Source organism: Erythranthe guttata, chromosome 2, assembly GCF_056151865.1.
Source record: "Erythranthe guttata isolate IM_541 chromosome 2, IM_541, whole genome shotgun sequence".
Classification (NCBI taxonomy): domain Eukaryota; kingdom Viridiplantae; phylum Streptophyta; class Magnoliopsida; order Lamiales; family Phrymaceae; genus Erythranthe; species Erythranthe guttata.
The window spans coordinates 1,834,409-1,859,632 of NC_142534.1; the positions used below are offsets into that span (position 1 = coordinate 1,834,409).

At 37.2% G+C, this 25,224-nt stretch overlaps 6 protein-coding genes and 2 non-coding genes across 8 annotated transcripts; 3 read left to right on the top strand and 5 right to left on the bottom strand.

The window, feature by feature from the left end:
- Nucleotides 1-52: 52 nt before the first annotated feature.
- On the top strand, nt 53-1,385 carry LOC105957522 (transcription factor MYB73). Its single transcript, XM_012981448.2, has one exon. The coding sequence runs from the start codon at nt 228-230 to the stop codon at nt 1,104-1,106; it is 879 nt and encodes a 292-aa protein (XP_012836902.2). The 5' UTR covers nt 53-227; the 3' UTR covers nt 1,107-1,385.
- Nucleotides 1,386-2,735: 1,350 nt separating this feature from the next.
- On the bottom strand, nt 2,736-5,934 carry LOC105957521 (cinnamyl alcohol dehydrogenase 1). The gene is made up of 5 exons (XM_012981446.2): nt 5,665-5,934; nt 5,448-5,561; nt 4,886-5,113; nt 3,810-4,249; nt 2,736-3,255 (listed from the first exon to the last, which is right to left on the bottom strand). The coding sequence occupies exons 1-5, from the start codon at nt 5,751-5,753 to the stop codon at nt 3,044-3,046; spliced, it is 1,083 nt and encodes a 360-aa protein (XP_012836900.1). The 5' UTR covers nt 5,754-5,934; the 3' UTR covers nt 2,736-3,043.
- Nucleotides 5,935-8,284: 2,350 nt separating this feature from the next.
- Nucleotides 8,285-10,062, top strand: LOC105957520 (gallate 1-beta-glucosyltransferase 84A23). Its single transcript, XM_088823525.1, has one exon. The coding sequence runs from the start codon at nt 8,443-8,445 to the stop codon at nt 9,898-9,900; it is 1,458 nt and encodes a 485-aa protein (XP_088679651.1). The 5' UTR covers nt 8,285-8,442; the 3' UTR covers nt 9,901-10,062.
- Nucleotides 10,063-10,906: 844 nt separating this feature from the next.
- On the bottom strand, nt 10,907-13,666 carry LOC105957519 (lipase 1). The gene is made up of 9 exons (XM_088823531.1): nt 13,292-13,666; nt 12,939-13,046; nt 12,429-12,569; nt 12,220-12,330; nt 11,978-12,121; nt 11,861-11,901; nt 11,700-11,776; nt 11,479-11,574; nt 10,907-11,366 (listed from the first exon to the last, which is right to left on the bottom strand). Exons 1-9 carry the CDS (start codon nt 13,481-13,483, stop codon nt 11,035-11,037), a joined length of 1,242 nt encoding a protein of 413 aa, XP_088679657.1. The 5' UTR covers nt 13,484-13,666; the 3' UTR covers nt 10,907-11,034.
- Nucleotides 13,667-14,316: 650 nt separating this feature from the next.
- LOC105957410 (uncharacterized) lies at nt 14,317-15,592 on the bottom strand. The gene is made up of 2 exons (XR_016033636.1): nt 15,243-15,592; nt 14,317-14,802 (listed from the first exon to the last, which is right to left on the bottom strand). It is a non-coding gene; the product is annotated as an uncharacterized LOC105957410 (transcript).
- Nucleotides 15,593-19,233: 3,641 nt separating this feature from the next.
- LOC105957350 (uncharacterized) lies at nt 19,234-19,937 on the bottom strand. Its single transcript, XR_016030044.1, has one exon. It is a non-coding gene; the product is annotated as an uncharacterized LOC105957350 (transcript).
- A 763-nt stretch (nt 19,938-20,700) lies between these two features.
- Nucleotides 20,701-21,435, bottom strand: LOC105957409 (complex 1 protein, LYR family protein). Its single transcript, XM_012981330.2, has 2 exons — nt 21,104-21,435; nt 20,701-20,966 (listed from the first exon to the last, which is right to left on the bottom strand). The coding sequence occupies exons 1-2, from the start codon at nt 21,311-21,313 to the stop codon at nt 20,913-20,915; spliced, it is 264 nt and encodes an 87-aa protein (XP_012836784.1). The 5' UTR covers nt 21,314-21,435; the 3' UTR covers nt 20,701-20,912.
- Nucleotides 21,436-22,512: 1,077 nt separating this feature from the next.
- LOC105957517 (uncharacterized) lies at nt 22,513-24,457 on the top strand. Its single transcript, XM_012981443.2, has one exon. It carries the CDS (start codon nt 22,720-22,722, stop codon nt 24,343-24,345), a length of 1,626 nt encoding a protein of 541 aa, XP_012836897.2. The 5' UTR covers nt 22,513-22,719; the 3' UTR covers nt 24,346-24,457.
- The last annotated feature ends 767 nt before the right edge of the window (nt 24,458-25,224 follow it).

Below are 25,224 nucleotides of genomic sequence, written 5' to 3' on the forward strand. Positions count from 1 at the left end.
GTCCTTCCACCTATATAACCCAACCGCCTAGGTATCGTAACCGATCAACATAACGCTCCCCCGCTCCTCCTCCTTAACCGGTTCAATCAGTTGCCAAATCCCCTTTATATACTCAAACCCCTATTACATATACAGAGGACTCTGTATCTATATAACTGCTCGAATCAAATATTCAGATTTTTTTCCGATTAGGGATTTACCGGCTTGTGTATGCGTTGATTTGATCTATGGCGGCGGAGAAGGAGGTTAGCGACAGGATCAAGGGGCCGTGGAGTGCGGAGGAGGACGAGTTGTTGAAGAAATTGGTTGAGCGGCACGGCGCTAGGAATTGGTCGTTGATATGCCGGTCGATTCCGGGGAGATCGGGGAAGTCGTGTCGGCTGCGGTGGTGCAATCAGCTCTCGCCGGAGGTGCAGCACCGCCCGTTCACGGCGGAGGAGGACGAGACTATTCTCAAGGCGCACGCCGAGTTTGGGAACAAGTGGGCGTCGATCTCGAGGCTGCTCGTCGGCCGCACCGATAACGCGATAAAAAACCACTGGAACTCGACGCTCAAGCGGAAATTCGCCGCGGATGCGGCGGCCTGCGGCGGCGGCGGGGAGGAGGAGCGGCGGACGCAGGTTTTGAGGCGGAGCGGCTGCCGAGATATTTCCGCGGCGATGAGGCACGGATTGAATTTGATCAGTCACGAGAGCAATTCAGATTCAGAATCCAGCGACTCCGATAACAAAGCGAACTTGTATTTTCCGGTGACGAGGAGCGAATTGGCGGCGCCTCAGAGGAAACCGCCACCCACGGTGGTGGATGTGGAAAGTATAAACGACACTGATTTAACGGCGTTAACTCTTGGTCTGCCAGGAACTAGGAGCGATTCATCTGAAAAGTCGATCGGTGTTAGAGAATCTCGACGGAGTCAGGGTTCCGGCGAGAGCAGCCAGTTTCCGATCACGGCGGAGGAAGAGGAAAATAAACCGCCGTCTTTAGCACCGGAGTTACTCGTGGTAATGCAAGAGTTAATCAGGAAGGAAGTGAGAAATTACCTTTCAGAACATGGAGAGATTAACCCCGGAATTAAACGCAGTGGCATAAGCAGGATTATTGATTAATTTTTTAGTATTGACAGAAAAGTCCCTGAAAGAACCACCACCTCTGAAATTCTCTCTTCTATTTTTTTTTTTTTTTTTTTTTTTTTTTTTTTCATTTTTTAATTGCTTTTGCAGATAAGATGAAGAAAAAATCTTATTTTCTTGAATTGCGGAAGGGAGTGTGAGAATGGTTATTAGGAGTGATGAAAGTTTGGGATTGGTTTGGAAATTTTAGGAAGAAATTCCTGATTTGTTTGAATTCTAATTAGTTGAAATTTATTAAGAGAGCAATTTGTTTCATGTGAATGTGTTTTGGTGTAGCTGGTAGGCCGGGATTTTCGATTTCTGCCGATTCTGATTTTCGAAAATTCCGCGATTTGGAACAATATTTTTCAATCTGAATTCTGAAATATCAAGCTTCGATTTTTTCTGAAATAATTTGGACTCCAAAAATTTCATTTTTCTCAATTCCAATTTTGGAAATTCTGATTTCAATTTTCCTTCCATTTTGAACGGAATTCGAACTAGTTTTGAACTTGTAAAAAAATCAGAGTTTTTCTAGAAGGCTTATGCCGTTCCGGTCCATTCCATTTACATCCGTAAGTGTGATTATATTTTTGTATATATTTTCGTTTAGTCTTTTATTTATGTATATTTTCAAATTTCAAAATAAATTCAATTTCTTCAAAAATAAAGTGAGATGTCTGTAATTCTGTATTACTCAATTGTATTAATAAATATTCTTTAATATTTTGTCTTTCAAATATTTATATTTATATAAATAATTTATTATAGTTTTCGGGTAAATTAAATTTGAGATGGTTGTAACTTGTAAGCCCATTATTTTTTTTTCGGGTAGTTTTTTGCTATTGGGGTTTTGCACTCACAAAGCCTAATATCGACTGGGCCGTTTATCATAACGCTCAACTGAAGCCCAAATCCAAAATGTTTTATTTATTTCTATTAACCCATTAATAATACAAGTTAAATAAATATTCAAAACATTATCTTTAACACGTGGATAAAAGTGAGAGTTTATCAAGTGGTGGGGCACCCCACGTATTGGAAAGATGATGACACCACAATCACAAACCTTACCCACTCACCAAATCTGAAAAAGAATATAAATTTGGTTGCATCTATATAATAATAATAATAATAATAATTCAATTTCGTTTTTATATTTATTTTTTCCTTTTTTGGGGTTGGTGTAGTTATCAAAGAAAACGTAGATGCCAAGTCAATGTTTGGAAGCGTTTTGGAACTTATTTTGATTTCATTTTCAGGAAATATGTTTTGGGGGAAGAATTTGAGAATGAAAGTAATGTTTGTTTATATTTTGGAAGGAGACAAAATACACTGTAGGAGTCAAATCATGTTTAAAGGTGTTAGAAAAAAATATTTTATAAGAAAAAAATTGAAAGATAAAGTGATGTTTATCTGTTTTTTAGTGAAGACATATTTTACTGTAGCAGTCATATCATGTCTGAAGGAGAGAGAAAATTTTGAAATTGTTTTGAGAAAATGATTTGAAAAGTTTAATAAATCCCATTTTGTTTTGGGGAAACAATGAAAACAAAATAGAAATGGTTCCAAACATTGCCCAAGCTTGTTATGTTGATAAACTCACAAAGACAAGTAATCCAAATCAAACCAACCAAAAGGATTTGATTATATAGTCAAAGAAACCATATCTACATATTTCCCCACCTTAGCTTTCACAATCACACCAACTTCTATCCACTCATACAATGTAAAACCAAATCCCACTTCCAATAAAATAAACAAAAGCCACATTCCATTGAAAAAAAAGAACATCAATTTAATTGCTCAGAGATCCAGAAAGAAGAAGAAGACTTCAATATGTAAAAAGACACATGTGTCCCAATACATATATAATGAAACAATAACCAAATAATAGTGTTTGTGTTTCTTAGGAATTATTATTATTATTATCATTATTCAGTGATATGATCAAGTTTGCTTCCGGCAACATCAACGACGAATCGGTACCTAACGTCGTTCTTTTCGAGCCTCTCGAAAGCGGTGTTGATGTAATCCATTTTCACGGTCTCGATTGTTGAAGTTAGTCCTTTTTCCTTGCAAAATTCCAGCATTTCCTCTGTCTCTTTCATGCTTCCAATGAAACTCCCTGTTATACTTTTCCTCCCTTCAAAAAATTAATGTCACCAAATTATAAACATTTGTGATAAATCATAATATAGTCAAGATCAGTTGGTATTAAAATTAAATAAACCAACAAATTTAGTTGCAAGTTAGGTAACTTCTGGCAATTAAATTAAAAATATCGACCATGTGCCATATCGAATTCGAATTGCAAATAAATCCTTACTGTGCATTTTTTTTGCAACAATTAGGGGTAGTTTGCTAATAAAATTGAACCACAAGGGGAAATTTTGATAATATATATATATATATATATATATATATATATATAATGAGAGGAGTTTTTCAACAATTAAAATAGATGTCGACGTTTTTTCGTGGAATAATCCCTGTAGTAAAAAACATTTCGTAAAAAATCACACTGTAAGGGTTGATGTTATATTGAAACAAACATTGGGAAAATTTTGGTAATTACGGATAGTTGTGGGTATTTTTCATAATTTAGTCTAAAGTTTAGGGGGTTTTCATAATTTACGTATATTCAGCGGTGCTAAATGCAATTAAATTAAACCCAAGAATTAAAAAAAAAAAGCTTACCAAGCATAACCATGGGAGTGACGAATTGCAGGGGAGTATTTATAACCCCCATCAAAATCAACTTGCCGTCGATTTTCAGCAACGAAAGGTAAGGCTCCAATGGGTGGAACACCGGAATCGTGTCGATTATGTAATCGAGGGTGTCGGCGATTTTTTCCATCTGATCGGCGTCGGAGCTGACTAGGTAGTCGTCGGCGCCGAGGTGGTCCAGCGCCTCCGCCCTCTTCCGATCGGAGGAGCTTATGACGGTGACGTGGTGGCCCATCGCCTTGGCGATTTTGACCCCCATATGGCCCACGCCTCCCAGACCTAAAATGCCGCCTCTCAGCCCGCTCGATTTCAGCCCGAAATGGTTCAGGGGGCTGTAGATTGTCACCCCTGCGCATAGTAGCGGCGCCGCCTGCTCCGCCGCCATCCCATCTGGAATTTTCACCACGAATCTGTACAGTTGGAAATAAACCTCCGTCTTAAAGTTAATTTTAGTAAAAAAAAATGAGGTGTTTATTGCATTCAACACCCTGTGTTTTTTTTAAATTGCAAAAAGACCTCCATTGTTACTTTAATAGCAAAATTTACCCGTGAGTCAATTTTTTTCATCAAATTACACCCTAAAAGCTCACTATTTTTAATTTTCCGAGGATCTTTTTTAATAATTCAATATAAAAAATAGAAGTACTAAATGAACTTTTTTTTGTGTGTGTTTTTCAAAACATTAAATAAGCTAGTAAAATAATTAAAAATAATAATTAAATAATGGAAATTGGAAACGAAAAAATACAAATTTCATCCCTCAAGTTTGTATTGATTCCACATTTGGTCCCTCGTGTTCATTCAAAACACATTTGGTCCCTACGGTGTCAAAAATTCAACACTTTTAATCATTTTCATCGAATTTCCGTTAATAATAATGGAATCAAGCATGCGTCCAACACTGCCTTAACAGACGGACTAGCAGTAAATTAACGAAAATGACCCAAAGTGTCAAATTATTGAAACATGAGAGACCAAATGTGAAATCAGTGCAAACATGGGGTGAAAAACATAATTTTTCCAAAATGGGAAAAAAAAAAGCTCACTTTTGATCAACAACCATGGCAGTAGCAAAACCACCTTGGGTGGGTTTGCCATCAGTGTAAACATCATTGTAAGACCAAATCTTCTTGCTGCAGTATTGCTCTATATCCGCATTACACGGCCTGCAGTTCCTACAGCATCCTACGATGCACCCTACTCCCACCACATCTCCTACCCTGAACTTGCTCACACCTGATCCCACCTCCTTCACTTCTCCCACCACTTCATGACTGTCATTCATGTTAATTATTAATTACACAAATACACAAAATAATTAAATGTGTATCTATATTAATCTGTAAACTATGACCATTTAATAGGATTAATGTGTGTGTGTGTGTGCGCGTGCGTGAGAGAGAAAGGAGTGTTAGAGAGAGAGAAGTGGGACCCACCCCCAAGACAACCAGCGACGAATGATATATATATCCTAGCAGGTTTAATTAAGTCAATAAAATCTTAGACTCAGAAATCAGAATTAAGTCCAAAAACACACACACCACACCGTCAACTGCGTGCTGAATTAAAATAAAATAATAATAAAAAAAAGAGAGAGGGAGAATATACCCTGGAACCATGGGGTAATTGGACATGCCGAGGTCATTCTTAATCTGATGGATATCTGTGTGACAAATCCCACAGCATGTCACCTTCACATATACATCTTCAGCCCCCGTCTCTCTGTAATAAAACAAAATATATATATTTATTTATTTATCAATGACCAATTAAACAAAAAAAAAGGAGCAATCTTGAAAAATGAAATAAATAGAAAATAAAAAACCTGAGTGTGTATGAATAGGGTGAGAGAACACCAGAAGGATCTCGTGCAGCCCATCCCACTGTTTTCCTCTCCATTTCTATACTTCCCATTTTTTTTCTTTTTCTCTGATTTTTTTTTTTATTTTTATTTTCTCAGTTATGCTGCCTGTACAGACATATGTTATTATTACATATATATATAGAAAGAGAGAGAGAGATGGGAAAAGAAATATTTTTATTTTTTTTTACAGAAAATCAAATGTGCGACATCTCAGCAAAGTACAGTTGGGCTAATTGGGGTTGGTGAATGCTGCTTTCCTTTTATTTATTTTTATTTATTTATTTATCGCAATTGGAAATTAGGTAAACAATTTGTTGAAGAATGTTAGTAAATATGACGATTTTAAGTTCAGAAAGAAAAAAAAAATATTGCATGAATCTTTTATCTGTTTTGACTGGAAATATTTGAAATTTATTTCATATGCTGATTTTACTTAATTAAATTAAATTAAATTAAATTTTCAGAGTAGAATTTCTATTATATAAATGAGAATCTGCAAAGTATCGAGTATTACTTTTGAATTTTGATAATAAGATCGTTAGGTCAAATGCAACGTCACACAGTCGTCAGCACTCTTTCACAACGAAGGAAGAGTTTTATTATGTATTTAATTTCTTTTATTTGGTATTTACCATAATCGAATAATGTATAAAAAAAAATAAAAAAAAAATGGCCATAATCCAAAATGTTGGTCCCAGTTGGTGGTTAGAATTCTTTGAGGCAAAGCGACTCTGATATATGCATGCCGCCAATACATATATGTAATTATGATATATAGTATGTATGTATATATCACTTTGATTATTATTATTATTATTATTATTATTATTATTATTATTATTATTATTATTTTTTATTTATTACTTTCAGGCACTAAAGGGTTTTCATGAAGTACTACTGGAGTTGATGGGATCATTATCTATTTAGGGATAATTAATTATTCTTATTGCAAAAAAGTAGTTGGCTTAATACAATATAAGATTATGTTTGAGAAAATGATTAAAGAATAAAAGAAACATTTAATTTGGGTTTTTAAATGTGACAATTTGTGTTTGGTTGAATTGTTTAGGGTTGTGGCGACAATCGATTTTGAATCGAGTATCGAGTAGTTTGGTTTGATTTTCGACTCTGCCTATAAATACCCTGAAATACCATTAATGGAGGCACAAAGTATTTTGCCTCTCAAAAAACTCTTTCAATTCTCTAAATTTGCCCATTAAATAAATTAGCGGTCGGAGCAAGTGAGTCTATGTTAGTTGACCATTCGTCAACGATTGCTAAGTCGAGCTTCTCACAAATAGTTTGCCTAGTGCAGTTTACGTCTTTCGTAAATTTACAAACTATTATACGATAGTGTAGATTTACCACTGCACTTATATCGTCACCGAATTTAAACAGTATAAGAAAATTAAAAGTATTTTAAAAGGGCTTAAGTTCTTAAGCCCACGACGACCATATGACCTATTCAACATATATCGGGCATTAAATCAAGGCCCAGAAGTTTGGGCTTTAACTTCAATCTAGAGAGATAAAGTGGACATGGATCAATAGTAAATAAAGAAATCCAATACTATAATTTTGTTTCGTCACATGAATTAGATCAATTTAAATTAATAATTTTAATGCACTAAATATAAAAATAATTGCATAATTAGGACAACCTTACATGAATCTCTACCTTTAATTTGTATACAACAGAATTTCAATAAATTAATATCTTATTTAAATAATAAAAAATTCCCGATCTCGATTCATGGCCAATGTGCTAAATTAGTAATTCTTAAAAAAAGCATAATACATTACATTTTTAATAAATATAAAATACATAAAAAAAAATATTGAACATTACTTGAGGAGTCTGAGTACTAATAAATTGAACATTACTTGTGTTGCCAATAGTTGGATTGTAATTTGTGTTATAAATAAATAATAGCATGTGGATTTTTCTCGCATGTTATTTCTTAATCGTTGAACTCGATTATATATACCCTTAATTGGTTGACTTCCTAGATTGAGTTTGTTAATTAATTTATGTTATTTAGATGAAAACATCTCTATTGACATCATCTATTTGTCTAAAGAAATAGCCTTATATATGTGAAACACATTTTATCCAGACTATTTGAATATGAGTACTGGAGATGTCAGCTGAAATATTTGTTATTACTTTATTTGTACAGTCTGATGTGTTGTAGTATATGTTTTTCGAAGTTAATAGAAAATATTTGCATAATATTTTTAGACCGGTTATTCTATTCAATTTGTAGACTACAAACAATTTATTCATACGTTGCATGCAGCTTCTCAGACAATCATATATTATTGAAAGTTGTTGTTTTTTTTTGATTTTTTATTCAGTGGAATTGAATTTTATTATTTTTGTGCATGAATTAATGAATTGATTGATTAAAATAAAATAATCTGGAGATTTGAATAAGTAAAATGCTACTCATTTTTTAAGTATTAGAATCAAAAAAGAAAAAAAATCATCTTCCTTATTTTTTATGAACACGGATGAAAAAAAGAAAAAAATCTGATTAAATTTTGGAATGATCTGGAAAATGAAAGACTATTGTACAACTTTGCAGGGGTAATATTGTCCAAAATAGGCCTTGGGAGATACACAAATAAAATCCAAGTTGTTTTCATTTAATATGTAATAATATATACTTATCCCAATTATATATATATAATAGGTCAAGCAAGCCTAGTCCACTAAACTATAGATACAGAGGAAAAATGGGCAGCAGCCGACTTCACTCCGGCGAACCTCTGCAAAACATACACGTTTTCATGGTTTCTTTCCCGGGTCAGGGTCACGTGAACCCACTCCTCCGCCTCGCCAAGCGTCTCGCCGGTTTCGGCCTCTTCGTCACTCTCGCCGCCCCCGAATCCGCCGGAGTCACCATCCGTAAATCCAGCGACGGCGAGCCGGTTCGGTCGGGCCGGGGCGAAATCCGGTTCGAATTCTTCGACGACGGGTGGGACCCGACCCGCCCGAAAAGCAGCAACGGCCTCGACGCGTACATCGCCCAGCTGGAGCTCGTCGGCCGGGAGAAACTCCCCCAGATGATCCGTAACCACCAGGAAACGGGTCGACCCGTTTCCTGCTTAATCAACAACCCGTTTATCCCGTGGGTTACGGATGTAGCCGAGAGTCTGGGGATTCCTAGCGCGATGCTTTGGGTTCAGTCTTGCGCGAGTTTCTCGGCTTATTACCATTACTGCCATAACCTCGTACCTTTCCCTAGTGAAGAAGAACCAGAGATCGATGTTCAGTTGCCGTTTCTGCCATTGTTGAAGCACGACGAAGTTCCGAGTTTCTTGCATCCGAGCACCGATTACCCTTGTCTGAGAAGGGCAATTTTGGGACAGTTTGAAAATTTGTCCAAAACTTTTTGTGTATTGATGGACACTTTTGAGGAGCTGGAGCGTGAGATTATCTGCCACGTGTCCGAAATTTGCGGCCGCCCCGTCAGGACTATTGGCCCTCTTTTCAAGGAACTCGGTGGTTTCAGCGGTGATGGTGAGATTATCCGTGCGGATTTTTTCACGGCGGAGGATGGTTGTGTTGGGTGGCTGGATACGAAGGCGGCGGCGACGGTGGTGTACGTTTCGTTTGGGAGTGTTGTGAGTTTGGAGCAGGAGCAGGTGGAGGAGATTGCGTACGGGCTTCTCGCATCTGGGGTTTCGTTTCTTTGGGTTCTACGGCCGCCGGCGAAGGAGTCGGCGGCGGCGCCGCGTGTACTGCCGGTGGGGTTTCTGGAGGGGGTTGGATATAGGGGGAGGGTGGTGACGTGGGCACCGCAGGAGGAGGTGCTGGCGCACCCCTCGACGGCGTGTTTCGTGACGCACTGCGGGTGGAACTCGACGGTGGAGGCGCTGGCCGGCGGGGTTCCGGTGGTGGCGTTTCCTCAGTGGGGGGATCAGGTGACGGACGCGAAGTTCTTGGTTGATGTTTTTAAGGTTGGGGTTAGGATGTGTAGGGGTGCGGCTGAGGGTAGGATTGTCCGCCGGGATGAGGTTGAGAAGTGTTTGAGGGCGGCCACCGCCGGCCCGGAGGCGGCGGAGATGAAGGCGAATGCGCTGAGGTGGAAGAAGGCGGCGGAGGAGGCGGTGGCGGAGGGTGGTTCGTCTTATAGAAACATGCAAGATTTTGTGGACGAGGTTGTTGTCCACATTGTAGGTAGCGATTGATCACGAGATTCACTATAGTTATTTTTTTTTGTTTTAATTGGCTTGTCTTATTCATGCAAAATGCAATACGACACCGTTTTTGTTTTTATTAAAGATAAATCATAAATGTAATACGACACCTTGTTATTTAATTTGAAGTGCATGGATTTTGTAGTTTTGGAATCTATGGAGCATTTAATTAGGTAAACCAAAAATAATTATGAAGTATGTATAAAATATGAAAACTCTCTTTTTGACTTTTTGTTTGAAACTTAGTTATGAAATATGTAAATAGTCCCTACAAAACAAAAAAAATTACAAATCTAATTATTTATCAACTAAATTACTATATGGCAGTTTATGTGTGTATATTAAAAGTACAAGGGGTTATATGTACAAAATTCAAACTATAGAGAGTCAAGTGCACAAAGTTAAATTGTTATTTACCCAAGTTTCTAAAATGATAGGATATAGTAATTGCTCTCTAAAGTCTATTAAGTGCTGCTAATCTAAATCAGCACACATTATATTTATCAGAAGAAATAAATCAACACATATTGTCGTTGCACAAATACAACACGGCACGATAACTTTAGTAAAAGATGTACATTGACTTTTGACATAATTGTCCATGCGAATCTATATTTAAATATCATAATACACAAAAGGGGTCAAAAATAAAAATAAAAATAAAAATATAAATAGAAATAAACCCACCACATACGTTTATGTGCATATTTTTCTTCTCAATACAGATATAACAACACAGCCTCCATAGTACCATTTAGTGTCAGTACCAGAGTTGTTAACAAGCCCAGCTCGACCAGTTAAATTTTTTGGCTCGAGCTCGACCTTTAAATAATAATAATAATAATATATATATATAAAATAAATTAAATAAGAAGCTCGTGAGCTGTAGAACAACTATATATAATTGGGCCCGAGCTCGAGTTCGAGCTATTATCGAGCCAACTCGTTGAGTTCACGAGCCAGCTCAGCTCGTTTACCACCCCTACCACATACGATGTTTAAATAATGGATAACAATATAAAATATATATCCATTATCATGTTCTATATTATGAAATATGTACAATACAACAAAGGAGTAGAGAAATTTTGAATTTACAACAATACACATGATATATACCAGCAATCAATAACTGCTGCTAGAAGAAGTTCCCACGTGGGAGGTGAAAAAGGCAAGCATGCTATCATAAACATCTTCCTTTGATTTAACACTCAAAAGGAAATCAATATGCCCATAATTCTCAAGATAAAGCAAATCTGGCTTCAATGGCAGTTCCTTGAGAGTGTGCTGTACATCTGAAACATCTGCCAATGCATCTTTGCCCCCGTAACCCATCCATATCGGCAACGAACTCGGAATTGAGCTCAGATCAAATGCCGGTGGCTTTATTTGGCTGTAATATATCAGATTTTTCCATGTCCCGTAGTCGTACATTGCAAAAGTACCTTTACGGATCACTGCAGTATAAACAGAATTTTGGAAACTTTTTCGTCGTAAAAAAAAGGAAGCTTGCAATTGGTTTTTGAGTAAAGATGGTGACGAGACAGAGGGTATATAGAAAGGACATACTCTGGAAGAGGTGACGCAAGTTCTTAGAGGATGTGGGATGAGGCTCGAATTCGAGATAGAAATCAATCCGAGAGCTATTGAAGCAGCAATTCTCGCCTGCGCGAAAAGTAAAAAAAAAAAATTAAGATAGCTTCTCCTTTTTTACTAGCTAGCAGAAATTTTAAAGGAACCGTCTCTAATCCTATAACAAGAGATAAGAAAAATCAGTAAGAATCGAGTACCTGTAATAGAATTAAGCAAGTCACCGCATTCCAAGTGTCCATCGCACATCATATCCATTATCCGAGTGCCCATGTCACTGAAAAATCAGCTGAAATAAATCTTAGAAAGAGCTGGCTAATGATACGCAATGAATTGACAAAAGATCAAAATATTGTGGCACCTTTTAAAATTGAGTTCATGAATGCCCATCGCCACAATTACCTAGAAAAAAATGTAATTTGTTTCAGTATGAAAGAAACATTTCCAAACAGAAATGACTTGACGGCAGTTAACAAACCTCATCGAGATGCATTTTAACTAATCGAAGAACAAATGGAGCAGTTATATGTTCCAAGTATGATATAGGACAAAGAAGTGCAGCGGCTTCAACCATTGTTGCTATATCTGGTTGAGTTAACGCAGCCAGAGACATGATAGTTCCCTGTGTAAGTACAAAAGAAGAAAACGAAGAATTCAGACGAACAATCAGCACACTATTACACGAAAAAAAAAAAATTGTTGTATCGAGAGACTGAAGACCTGAGAATGTCCAACAACAAATACTTTCGAGTTTGTAACTGAATACACGTAACGAATCATTTCTCCCAGATCATAAAGAGCTAGCTCTTGCCAACTCCAATCCCAAAAATCCTGAAAATATAAAGGACCAGAACCTAAATATAAGTTTCATTATTTCTATCTTTTTGTTACATCGACAATGTAAGAAGAACTAAAGATAAAACGTAAACCTTATCTTTCTCTGATAGAGACACATGACCATGACTCCAACGTGTCCCGCGTACATTTCCAACCCAAACATCGAAACCTTGTGTGGCAAGAATAAAACCCAATGATTGATTTGCGGAATCCATGAACCATGCATCACCAGCCTGTTTGATTATCAGAGTTACAAACGGACAATCACAAAATAGAAAACATCAGCACATAAATCTCACTTGTTTGTTCACAATTTGATCAACAATCAAAAACATGGTAAATTTACACAAAAAAACAGAGATTTATACTATAAATACAAATACTATTGAGCGCTTTTTATACGACAAACTAAATTATAGTATAAAGAAACTTCCCCTACTACCAAGAACAACGGTTTAACCACAATTGAATATAGTTACGAATAATACATGATGGAGAAGGGAAGTAATCAAAACAAGCATTTCCGTTACGTATAATATCCATGTAAATTCATCGACTACATATATTCATTCACTAAAAAATTAAGCGAAAACAATAGTTACCATAAAAAGTCCGTGAATTAGCAAAACCGGAGAGCTCTTTTGCCCGACAATCACAGACGGGGATGAAACACGTTGAAGTCCCAATACGTATCCATCTTTGGTTTGAGTCTGGAACAATTCGAAAGATATATATTACTCTTATTAACCAATAATTCAACAAATAAATGGTTTAAGCAAACATAAATATACAATATTTAATTTTACCCAATCTGAATAATATTTATTGCAGAAAATAGTTGGCAATTTTGGATCAAACAACTTCTTCACCAACAAATAGAGTAATCGATAAATTAAGTAGATGGAGAACTAAAATTTGACAGCGAAGTGAAGTATATTTGAAGCGAGAAATTTACAGTGTGTTCGGAGCAAGGAAATCCCGACGGCTCTATAACGGAAGCGCACAGACCAACTGTAGGCGACTTTCGACGGAGGTCCAAGGCGGCGATGAGATCTCCATCCGCCTTGACGGCGGTAGATAGGAATATCGAGATGAAGAGAGCTGCCGTCAAAGCAATCGCCGCCGCCGCCGCCGTTGAGACTCCCATCGGACGGTGTTTCCTGGTGGCGGGAAGAGATCTCTCCTCCAACGACGCAGTGGAAACAGTTGGGGAGTGTGGCGTGTGATGATCGGCTGTGGTGGCTGTATCATCATCATCTGATCCATTTTCGTGGTTTTGAAAACTATTTCACACGCGCAGCAAAGGGCGCGTCAAATGTCGCACGTGACTTTCCTTTAGAACTGGGCCTTGCCATTTTGTATTGTGATTATTCGGCCCATTTTAACTTGGGTCAGAACAATTTCAAACACATTGGATGAAAAAAGAGTTTTTTTAATTAATTTTTTTAAGGGTAAATAGCACTTAAACACATGTGGTTTGACCTTTGTGCACTTGACTCCCTTGTAGTTTCAACATAAACACATGACCCCTTAGTCTTAACTTTGTGTTATTTTACAATTGGGAAAATACAGTTTCCGCCGCTCAAGTTTACATATATTCACACTTGGTCCGCTATGTTTTCAAAACACACGTTTGGTACCTCATGTTCAATAAAATCAATATTTTTAGTTATTCCCATCAATTTTTCGTTTGTACTAACGGAACCAAGCGTGTTCTCATGGCTGCCTTAACTGACAAACTAACGGTGAATGACGAAAATTATCAAAAGTGTTAAATTATTAAAACATACAGGGCCAAATGTGTTTTTTGAAAACATGAGAAACCAAATATGAAATCGGTGCAAACTTGAGGGATGAAAACTGTAATTTTCCCTTAATTACATCATAATAATAGTACACAAGAATGAAAATGCATTATTCGAAGTATATATATAGTATATACAATGTGAAAGACATAGAAATACTAACATAGTACTAGCACACTTTTATTTCAAAATTCTACAAATATTTATTTATACTTACTTGATAAATAAATATAAATCCAAGCATATATAAGGCTTTTTAATTTGTTTCAAATTGACCCCGTCAATTGTTATATTTAGCTTTGTAGTCCATCCAGAGGGTGTCAACAGATTTTCCAAGCAAGTCCTCAAAGAAACCGTCACTGTAACCATCTCTCATCTTCTTGTTGAGTTCAGCAACAAAAGTCCCACTGCTGAGCTCATCGCAGTAGTCAAGAAACCTAGCGGTGACGTCATACCCTTGGTCCCACCTTTCACCCTGATCCGGGGCCACCCAGTGGCTCGGCGCGTAGCCGGCTTTCAACCTCACATAATCGGCTACACACCTTCAATCAAGCCGCCCGGCGCCTGCCCGTTTCCGTTCCACTGCCAGATGTGCGTCATTTCGTGGTATAGAACGCCGGTGATCTCTCTCTTCACGTCGCCGGAGTAACCTCCGATGTACCTGCCGTCATCGGAGATTTTTTTTCAGATTATTATTTGGAAAAAAATACAGAAAAAGGAAAAAATCATAAATTATAGGGTAAATCACGAAAATCCTGAACTTAGGCTAAATAATAAAAAACGCCCCTATCTATTCGTAATTACCAAAAAACCCCTGAGGATTGTTTCCATGTTACACCAACCCTTTACAGCGTGATTTTTCGCGGATTTATTTTGATTTCAGGGAATAGGTTTTACACAATTTCTGACATTTTCTTTTATTTCTCACATATTTAACTGAAGGTATAATTGACTGTACACATTTTCTGTTAAAAAACTCGATCAACAGTTAATTAGAGGGGGTTTTTGGTTATATTACGGATATGTGGGGTGTTTTTCGTTATTTTGCCTAAGTTCAGGATAGTTTTTATAATTTCTCAAAATTATATTATATATGTATACCTGGCGCTGACATGGATTTCGTCATTGACAGCATAGGCAACCCCATCCATGTCATCGATGAATAAGTTGACCCGGTCAACGCTTTTCCGGTCGGAAGGATTGTCCTGCTGGAATATTCCCCATATGAATGTTGTGGCGGCGTCGAGGGTTTGCAGGCTGTATTCGCCGCCGATATCCGTTTCGAATTTGGCACCGCCGGGAGTATCTGCGGCGGTGTTGGTGACACTGTATTCCATGGCGGAGCTGAGTTGAATGGCTGATGATAGGAATAATATTGCCAAAGAAGAGGCCGTAATTAAACCTAAGTTGGCCATTTTTATTTGCTAAATAAATATTTTCTTATGTTGTGAATATGTATGTGGAGTTGCAAATATTCATTTATATAGACATCTTTGAGCTTAACGTTATCCCCTTGGTTATCTTGACTTGGTCAACGTGACAACGTGGAACAGTATCAGGAAAGTTCGTTGGTAAGAATTTATGTAAAGTTGTGAGAAATATTCAATGTCTTGAAAATCGAACTAGACATTGAACGGGAACAACCGAGGTCTGACGGGGTTTTTCTATTTTTAATTTTTAATTTTTAATTATGTATATGTAATTTTAATATACACAAAATTATTCATCACCGAGGTCCGATGCGGTTTTTCTATCTTTAATTTTTAATTATGTATATATAACTTTAATATACACAAAGTTACCTATTCATCGCCCTCGTCCCATTTAAAATAGGGGCTCTTGTGCACAAGTCATCAACCAAGCATGTTTATTATTCTAGCTTTAGGGGTTATATCTCTTTCACTAATAAGTTCATCCTTTTAATATATTTTATAAATAAAGGAAACATTAATGTATATGCCAATATTACCCTCAACCATTTATATCCAATTCTTAATTGTAACCTCAATTTAATATATTTTGTCCACAAAAATCCGATTTTGACCACAAAAATTCAATTTTGCGTTTTTTTTAGCATACTTTAATATGCTCCAATTTCATCATTAACTTAATTTAATCTCAATTTGACCCTAAACATCACAAATTATTCAATTTTGACCCAAATTTTTTTTTGCCGCCGGATTCCGGCGTTGACTTTTCAAAAAAAAAAAATTTTTTTTGTTTTTTTTTCTTTCGGATTTTTTCGCCGGTTTCCGGCGGTCTTTTTTTTTTTTTTTTTTTGCTTTTTTTTTTTTTTTTTTTTCTTTTCTTCCGGATTTTTTCGCCAGTTTCCGGCGGTCTCCGACGTTGACTTTTTTTAGTGTTTTTTTAAGTTTTTTTTTTTGGTTTTTTTTTACGTCCGCCGCTAAACGTTGACCGTAATTGTGCTGTCACTGACAGTAAATTAACGTAATTGTACTGCCGTTGACAATACATTTATGTAATTGTGCTGCCGTTGACAGTAAATTAATGTAATATTATTATTTTTTATTTTTTGTTGTTTTTATTATTTTGTTTGATTTGTTGACAAGTCAACGTAATTATATTACTGTCGTTGACAGTAAAATAACTGTAAACACAATAATACTGTCAACAACATTAATATTATTATTTTTTTGGGTTTTTTGTTTTGTTTGAATTATTCACGGAGTAACGTAATAATATTACTGTCTATTATTGTAATATTACTGTAAACACAAGAATATTATTTTGGTTGATGGTAATATTACTGTTGTTATAGTAATATTGCTGTCAAACACATCAATATAATTATTTTGTTTGTATTTTTTGTTTGTTTGTGTTATTCATGGAGTAACGTAATAATATTACTGTGTTTGATGGTAATATTACTGTTGTTATAGTAATATTACTGTCACTCAGAGTAATATTAATTCTTTTGGTTTTTATTTTTATTTTGTTGAACGGTCAACATAGTAATATTACTATTACAGAATAATAATGAGTTTTGTTGTTTTAATATTACTGTGCTAGAGATTAATATAGCAATATTACTGTGTTAAACTATAGTTTAGTTAATTTTACCGTGTTTAACAGTAAGATAGTTAATATTACTGTCAATCACAGCAATATTGTTGTTTAAACGAAAAAAAAATTACAAAAAGAAAGAAAGAAAAGAAGAAAAAAAAAATCGAAAAAGTCAACGCCGGAGACCGGCGAAAAAATCTGGAAGGAAAAAAAAAAATTTGAAAAGTCAACGCTGGAGACCGGTCAAAGCCAGAATCCGGCGGGAAAATTTTTTTTTGAAAAAAAAAAGTTTTGGGTCAAAATTGAATAATTTGTGAAATTTGGGGTCAAATTGAGGTTAAATAAACTGAATGATGAAATTGGAGCATATTAAAGTATAATGGGTTATTTTAGTCATTTACAAAAATCTGAACCATGTGTGGACTTATTGGTAAAAGAGTTTTTTGTGTAGATGTGTTTATAAATAAGTATCCATTGATTGACTTATTTGTAAAGACCCCTTAAAATATGACATAAATACGTCCAATTGAATTGGTAGGATACTAGTCTACTACATAGGTATATTAATTAGCTATTTATATGTTATTCTTTTTTTCTTGTCGATACACCGATAAATTAGATTAGTATACATTTCATTAAAGAGTAAAAAGCAGTTTGCCCCCTAAACTAAGGGTCGTTTTGCACTTTACCCCCCAAACAAAAAAAATTTGCACATTTTTACCTAAACTTGTTAATTCGTTGGACGGTGCCCCCTAAACTGAATTTTCCGACTATTTTGACCGGAATGGTAAAACATGTGCATTGCACGTGAGATTTGCAAGGATAAATTCGTCCATTCACATACATCCTATATTTTAAATATAAATTAATTATTTAAATAAATTAAGTAAATAAATAAGCAAAAAAAAAAAGAAAAAAAAAGAAAGAAAAAAAAAAAAAGCGCTGTAACTCACAGCACCACTCTCCCAATCCCAAACCCCAACCCATCCCCAAGCCCCTGCCAAAAACATCCGAACTCAAATCAAAAAGTCAATCTTCTCCGCCGCCCTGGAGAGATTGAGAGGACTGCAACCGCGATAAAGGGATTGTAAGGACGGCGGCGATGGAGGTGGAGCAAATCTACTACATGTCAATCTCCGCCGCCATAGACCGGAGACTGTTCAAGAATAAAGACGGTGCCGGTGGCAGCGGCTCCCGTACGACCATCATCAAGAAACAATTCCATAGCTTCTTACTATGGTAGATTCTCCAATCAGTCTTCTCTATTTTTTCTCTCCAAAACCCTCTTTCTTTTCCCCTTTTACCACCGTTTTTCTTTCCTTTATCTTCTCCGTTTTCCTCTTGTTCGTCTCTTCCGCTTTCGAAATATCACTTTCGTTTATCAGCTTGATTGTGTTTGGAGGTGAGCAGAGTTTGTTAAGAAAGAGGGTCGGAGGCGGTGGTTTGTCTGTGTTGGGCCTGTAATGCTTATTTTAATGTTGATTCGACTTCGAATTTTGTTGTTGTTTTGGTGAATTTGGGATTTAGGATTTTTCTGATCGGTTTGTTGCAGCCTACGATTTTTCCTATTGTTCCGGTTTACGGTGGCAGACGAAACTTTTGGCAGGGAATGCGTTTGGGGGTGGTGGGTGAAGGGAAGAAGATGACATGCTTTTTTTTATTTCAATTATTATTTTTATATTTAATATATAGAATGTAGGTGAAGGGACAAATTTATCCCTGCAAATATCACGTGCAAAGCACATGTTTTAGCATTCCGGTCAAAGTTATCGGAAAATTCAGTTTAGGAGGCACCGTCCAACGAATTAACAAGTTTAGGTAAAAACGTGCAATTTTTTTTTGTTTGGGGGTAAAGTGCAAAACGGCCCTTAGTTTAGGGGGCAAACTGATTTTTACTCTTTCATTAAATAATCTTCTTAACTAATTCTTAATAATTATAGTTAGTTATATTATTTCTAAGAATATAGCAAGACTAATTCTTTTTATTCTGATCTTTTTGCTCGTGTATTTTTATTCATATAAAATTGCGTTCACGATTAATTTATACGTACGTAAAAATAAATAATAACTATAGCGACGACGAATACTTGGCCTTGTACTCGCTCCAGAGCTGCCCGACCGGTTTACCGGTCAGCTCGAAAAAATAATCATCACTATAATTAAACCTCATCATATTATTAAGCCGTGCAACAAACCCCGACTTCGTCTCTTCACAGTACTCCAAAAACCTCGCCGTGAAATCGTACCCTTGATCCCATTTATCCTCCATTCCCGGTTTCGCGAAACCGGCCGGATAGTAATTCGATTTCAATATCATGTAATCCGCCATTCCTTCACTAAGTCCGATCGGGGCCCGTCCCTCACCATCCCACTGGAACACGTGCGTCATCTCGTGGTGGAGGAGAGAGGTGAACTCCCATTTAATTTGAGGTCGCCTTGGTAGCCCTGTAGGTAAATGGAGCTCACGTTGATGGTGTCGCCGTACATTATGGCCTCCGCCCCGTCGTATTGGTGGATGAACACTTTGACGGTTTCGACTTTTTTCCTGTCGGCCCCGCTGTACTGCTTGAACATGTCCCAGATGAAGAAGTTGATTGTGCGCATTATGCTTTGGGTGTAGGGGATGCCGATTTCGGATTCGAAGCGGGACCCGCCGGGGGTGGTTTTGGCGGAGTTGATTGCTTGGTACTTCACGGCGACGGTTGTTGCCGGAAAATGTGCTGTGATTTGGAGGAGTGTTATTAGGATGAGATATTGGTATTTTTTTGCCATGGCTGTGTAGTTTTTGGGGTTTCAATGTAGTTCTTTTAGGTTTTATTATTGTGTGTGAAATGCTGATTTATGTAGTGAGGATAATTGGAATAAATTTAGGTAACCCACCGCAGTATTGACAACCTTCCTTTTCTGTGCTGTGAAGTATGAAGTTATGGACGATGATATATCCCTTTTGAAGTAGGAAATTACGCTTATGTGTATGTGGCACCTTGATATATAGCTAAAATAAAGAATTAATTGATATTTACCTTATTATAATATTATGAAGTTCTATAATATATTTAGTTATAAGGGTATATTACGGTCCTCGAGATAAGATCAAATTATCGAAAAACTCCTCATGTTTGAGTAATTACAACCACCCGACTATGAAATTTCTTACACGTCTAACTTTATGGTGTCAGATATATTCAACATAATCTTCTCGATTCGGTGAAATATTTTTTAGTTAGTACTTATTTTGCGCAAAACAACATTTTATGATGCACCACAATCTGATGTTTACAAGCCAATATACACATCTGATGATCATCTTGTATCTAAATGTGGAGTTAGAATTTGATAAAACGGGTACAAACTGGAGAATATTCCGCATAGTGTAAAAGATTCCACTAAATTTGATATTGCAAGAGTAGACATGTAAAAAAATTCATAATTAAAGGGTTATTGTAATCATCCAAATAGAAAGATTTTTTATTCGTAATTTATCCTTACCTTAAGGTGGCCGTAATTTACACTTGGTTATAATTAAAATTGAATAAAGCTGATAAAATTCAACATTTTACGACTAAAAAAAAAAAACAAATGGGTTCCCCATAATTGAAATGGGTTATTCAACATTGAACCGTACAACAAAAAAAAATCCAAACAAGCCCAATATTTTAAAAGTTGGCAAAATCCAAGCCCAAAACAGAAGAAACGAATTCCAGTGAGGAATAAAAACAAACAGTTTGTAGGCAGAAACCAAACTCATCAAGCAGAGCAGATCTCCTTCAGCTTACCCGCAGCAGATTCATCCACCGAGTACTGCAAATTGCCATTAATCCCAAAACATTTGATCATCAGTTTCTACATGAGAGAGAGAGAGAGAGAGAGAGAGAGAGAGAGAGAGAGAGAGAGAGATCTGTATACAGACACGCAGAAATGATAAAAAAAAAGGCGACCTTGTTGAGGATCCAGAGAGAATGCTTGTAAGTTCGGGCGAGCAATTCTTCGACGGCGGCGGAATCGCCGGGATCGACTTCTCTGTAGTTGACGAAGTTTTCGCGAGCGTATTTGGCGTAGTACGGCCTCGAATCCTCCGGCAGGCGGCGCACCAGCCTCAGCACTTCCCCGTACGCTCTTAACACCTTCTGCATTTCTCTGTACACCATCAATTAATTAGCACAAATTCAACAAATTGAATTTCCCGGTAACGTTAATTGCTTAGCAAAGGAGACGATTTTGCGATCGACTTCGACGAGGATTTGAATGAAGAACGTTTTTCTTACAAGTCAAATAGAATATTAATTCATCTAAAAAATAAAAATATAATATTAATTTATATGATGGTCCTATTGGGCTTCATCGGTATGGGCTATTTCAGGAAATACAGTCCACTCACTTTAATCACTACCTAACAATTGTAGCCCAAAGAATTACTATTTGCCTACGCAGCACGAAAACTTTAGTGTACGTATTTGCGTCTCGAAAATATTTTGTGTCCGACATTTGAGTACATTTGTTTGACACTTTATGATTCATTTTGCAGTTTCTGCGAAATATGTTTGAATAGCAAATTTCAAAATATTTTTGTTGCTTCACTAATTATTTACATTATTTAATGATCAATTGAAAATTAATAGTTGATAATAAAAAAATTATATATGTTAATATAACATATTTATGAATATACCACTATACTTCTAATATTTACACATTTTCCCCAAATTCTCGTATCTCCATTTTTGAAACATGCCGTGTTCCGTATCGTCATTTCTGTGTCCGTACTACATAACTATATTCATTAGAGCTAGAGTATATATATATATATATATATATATATATATATATATATTTGATCACAAAAATCAATATAAATTGGTTTGCGTGGTATGAAATGTACAACGTTGTTGAATTGGGGATAATTAGGTACATTGTTCACGAGTTGACCGTTCACCCAAGGACTTTAATTTGTTCGCTGCGTGCAATGCTATACACCGCTAGTAATATATTGCTTTCTACCAATTTATGTCACAGCTACACTCTCTAAGTACATTTATATTGATATAAACAGATATTTTTCTTTTCTAATTAGTTTCTCATTTTTTTTTTAAATTACTCTTTCTTGGGGATTTTTTGTTTGTAAGTAACAATTTATTCTGCAAAAATAAAAAGAAAGACGAAAGTAATGTTTGTTTACTATTGTACAAATCATGATATGTCGATTTTGTATACATATGTAATATTTTAGTAAGTAATATTATAATAATGATTCAGGCCATTCATTCATTAATTTATTTTTATTTATTTGCTAAGAAAAATATATGGTAGAATGAATATAAAACAAAATGAAGAAAAACGATGCATATGTAGATACATATCTCCAGCATTTAATACATCCAAGATGTAACCCTCATGAATTTCCTTCTTTCTCAGCGGACAAAAAACCACCACCGTGTTGGCATTCTCTCCGCCACCCATTCTCTGTATAAATCCGCCCTCCCTCCGCCACTTCTATATCCCACCACACTCACATGCACTAACACTCAAAAAAATATATTCAGAAAACTAATTAAAAATGGATATCTGGTCATGGATATCTGACCTTCCCAACTCGGACGAGTTGAATTATTCTCAGCTCACTTTCCAACTCGCTTCTTCCAGCCCGAGTTCATACAAGAACAACGATTCGACTCAGTCGATTCATCTCAGAGCCGAGCGCACCCTCGGCTCGAACTCCGAACCTTCGGTTGTCTTCTCCGTTTGTCTCCGAGGGTTTCAGTGTTCTTCTTCTGACGATGGAGATGAAAAGGTCATCTGGTCTTCCGACACGTGTCCTCTGTCCTCCGACGAGGACAAACCCACCTTCTTGCCGCTCGTACTTCAGCTCCTCCAGGAAATCGTGACGCGTGCGCCCAACGCGCACGATAGCACCTGCCCACGTTCGCAGCTCCAGAAGCTGAAGCCCGAGCCGGTGTCGTGGATACTCGACTCCCACTCGCCGGAGTCCTTCTCCAGCTTCTTCAGCCTCATCTTCCTCACGCGCCTCTTCTGGACTTGCGTGTGCGACGCGCCGTCGGAAGTCGGCTCCTTCTACTTCCACTCCATGCTCACCCCCAACCTCGAGGGCTTCTCGTGCAAGCACGCGCCGGTGCTGCGGAACTTCTTCCTCACCGTCGGGACCGACGTGGAGCTCTGCTTCGTCCGCACCTTCGGGTACATGTTAGCAAAGTGGCTCATTTTAAAAGACGTCGAAGCTGGTTTGAAATCTCTGACGCTTTTGCCCTCCAAGAATCTCGGATTCTCCTACGCCGTCGAGTCCCACGGGCTGTGGATTTTGAAGGGCTACTCTCCGGTGAAATCCATGCAGTGCATGCAGTCGTCGTCCGGCCAAAAAAATCGCCAGTTCCCCGGCGTGATCGAGGCCAGAGAATCCCTGCTGAAATACGCTTTAGCCCACCAGCAACTCGAGGCTGTAATCCAACTGGAGTATACGGTTCGATTCTTCGATAACTTCATCCAAGTCAACGCGCGCGTGGACAATATAAGAATCCACGTGGTGAAATTAGGGTTCAAGAATAACTCGGATCACGATAAGAATCTCGCGGACGAGAAGCATTTCCCATCGAGGATCCGAGTATGGGTCGGGCCGGAGATTGGGGCGGGCTACGTTGGCGGGCTTAGCCTGGCCCGGTCCACGGACAACACCGAGAGAGAAATGGAGATGCAAAAGACGTTGAAGGGTATAACTTCCGGAAATTCAAAGGTCCCCAGTGTGACAGAGACGGCGAAGATGGCGACGAGGACGAAGATCAAGAACTGGAGGTGCGAGCAAGACGTGGAAGGAAACGCCGCCGTTTTCGATGCGATTCTATGCGACAACACCACCGGAGTGGAGATCGCCACGTGGAGGCCTCCCGTCGGCGGGGGCGGGGTAATGGGGTTCAACTTCCGGGGCCGGTACACGGGAAGTGGCCGGCCGTTTACGAAATCAGGGGGGCTGATATTCGCCGGCGAAGAGTACGGCGAAGGTGTGGGGTGGAGGCTGAGCAAGGAGATGGAAGGGAGTGTGCTCAAGTGGAGGATTGGTGGGGAAGTTTGTGTGACCTATCTTCCTAATGACGTGGCATGTTCTTACTATGAGACAAGGTGTATTGAGTGGTGTGACGAGGTTGATTTGCCTTTGATTCCTAGTAAAACTTGAGACTTTCTATTATTTTATATATTATTCTTATTTTATAATGTACTTTGTTGTAATATAATTATTGGACGTGTACATAAATAAATATAATTAAACTAGGGGAAAATTCAGGCTATGTTTGGAAGTGTTTTGGAACTTATTTTGATTTCATTTTGAGAAAATATGTTTTGGGTAAAGAATTTGAGAATGAAAGTAATGTTTGTTTATATTTTGGAAAGAGACAGAATATACTGTAGCAGTCAAATCATGTTTAAAGGTGTTATAAAAATGTATTTTAGAAAAAAAATTGAAAGATGAAGTGATGTTTATTTGTTTTTTAGTGAAGACATTTTCACTGTAGCAGTCAAATCATTTTACTGTAGCAGTCGCATCATGTCTGAAGGAGAGATAAATTTTTGATATTGTTTTGAGAAAATGATTTGAGAAGAGTAATTAATAAAATTTTATTTTGGGGAATCAATGAAAATAAAATGGAACCACTTCCAAACATTGCCTCAATTTTCATCCATCAAGTGTGGTCCTTCGTGTTTGAGTAATTTAACACTTTTGGTCGATCCCATCATTTTACCGTTAGTATGTCTGTTAAAGTTAGTACTAACGGAAAATTGACGGAAAAGACTAAAAGGCTGTGTTTGGTAAGCTTTTGGGCTTCCATTTCCATTTTATTTTGGGGAAAGATGTTTTGGGATAAAATTTTGAAAATTAAATAAAGTTTGTTTGTGTTTTGAGAGGAGACAATTTGTACTGTAGCAAGTCAAATCATGTCTGAAAGGTGTTGGGAACAGGTATTTTGGAAGAAAAAATTAAAAGATAAAATGATTTGATTTTGTATTTTAGTGAAGACAATTTTCACTGTAGCGGTCAAATCATGTTTGTTAGAGA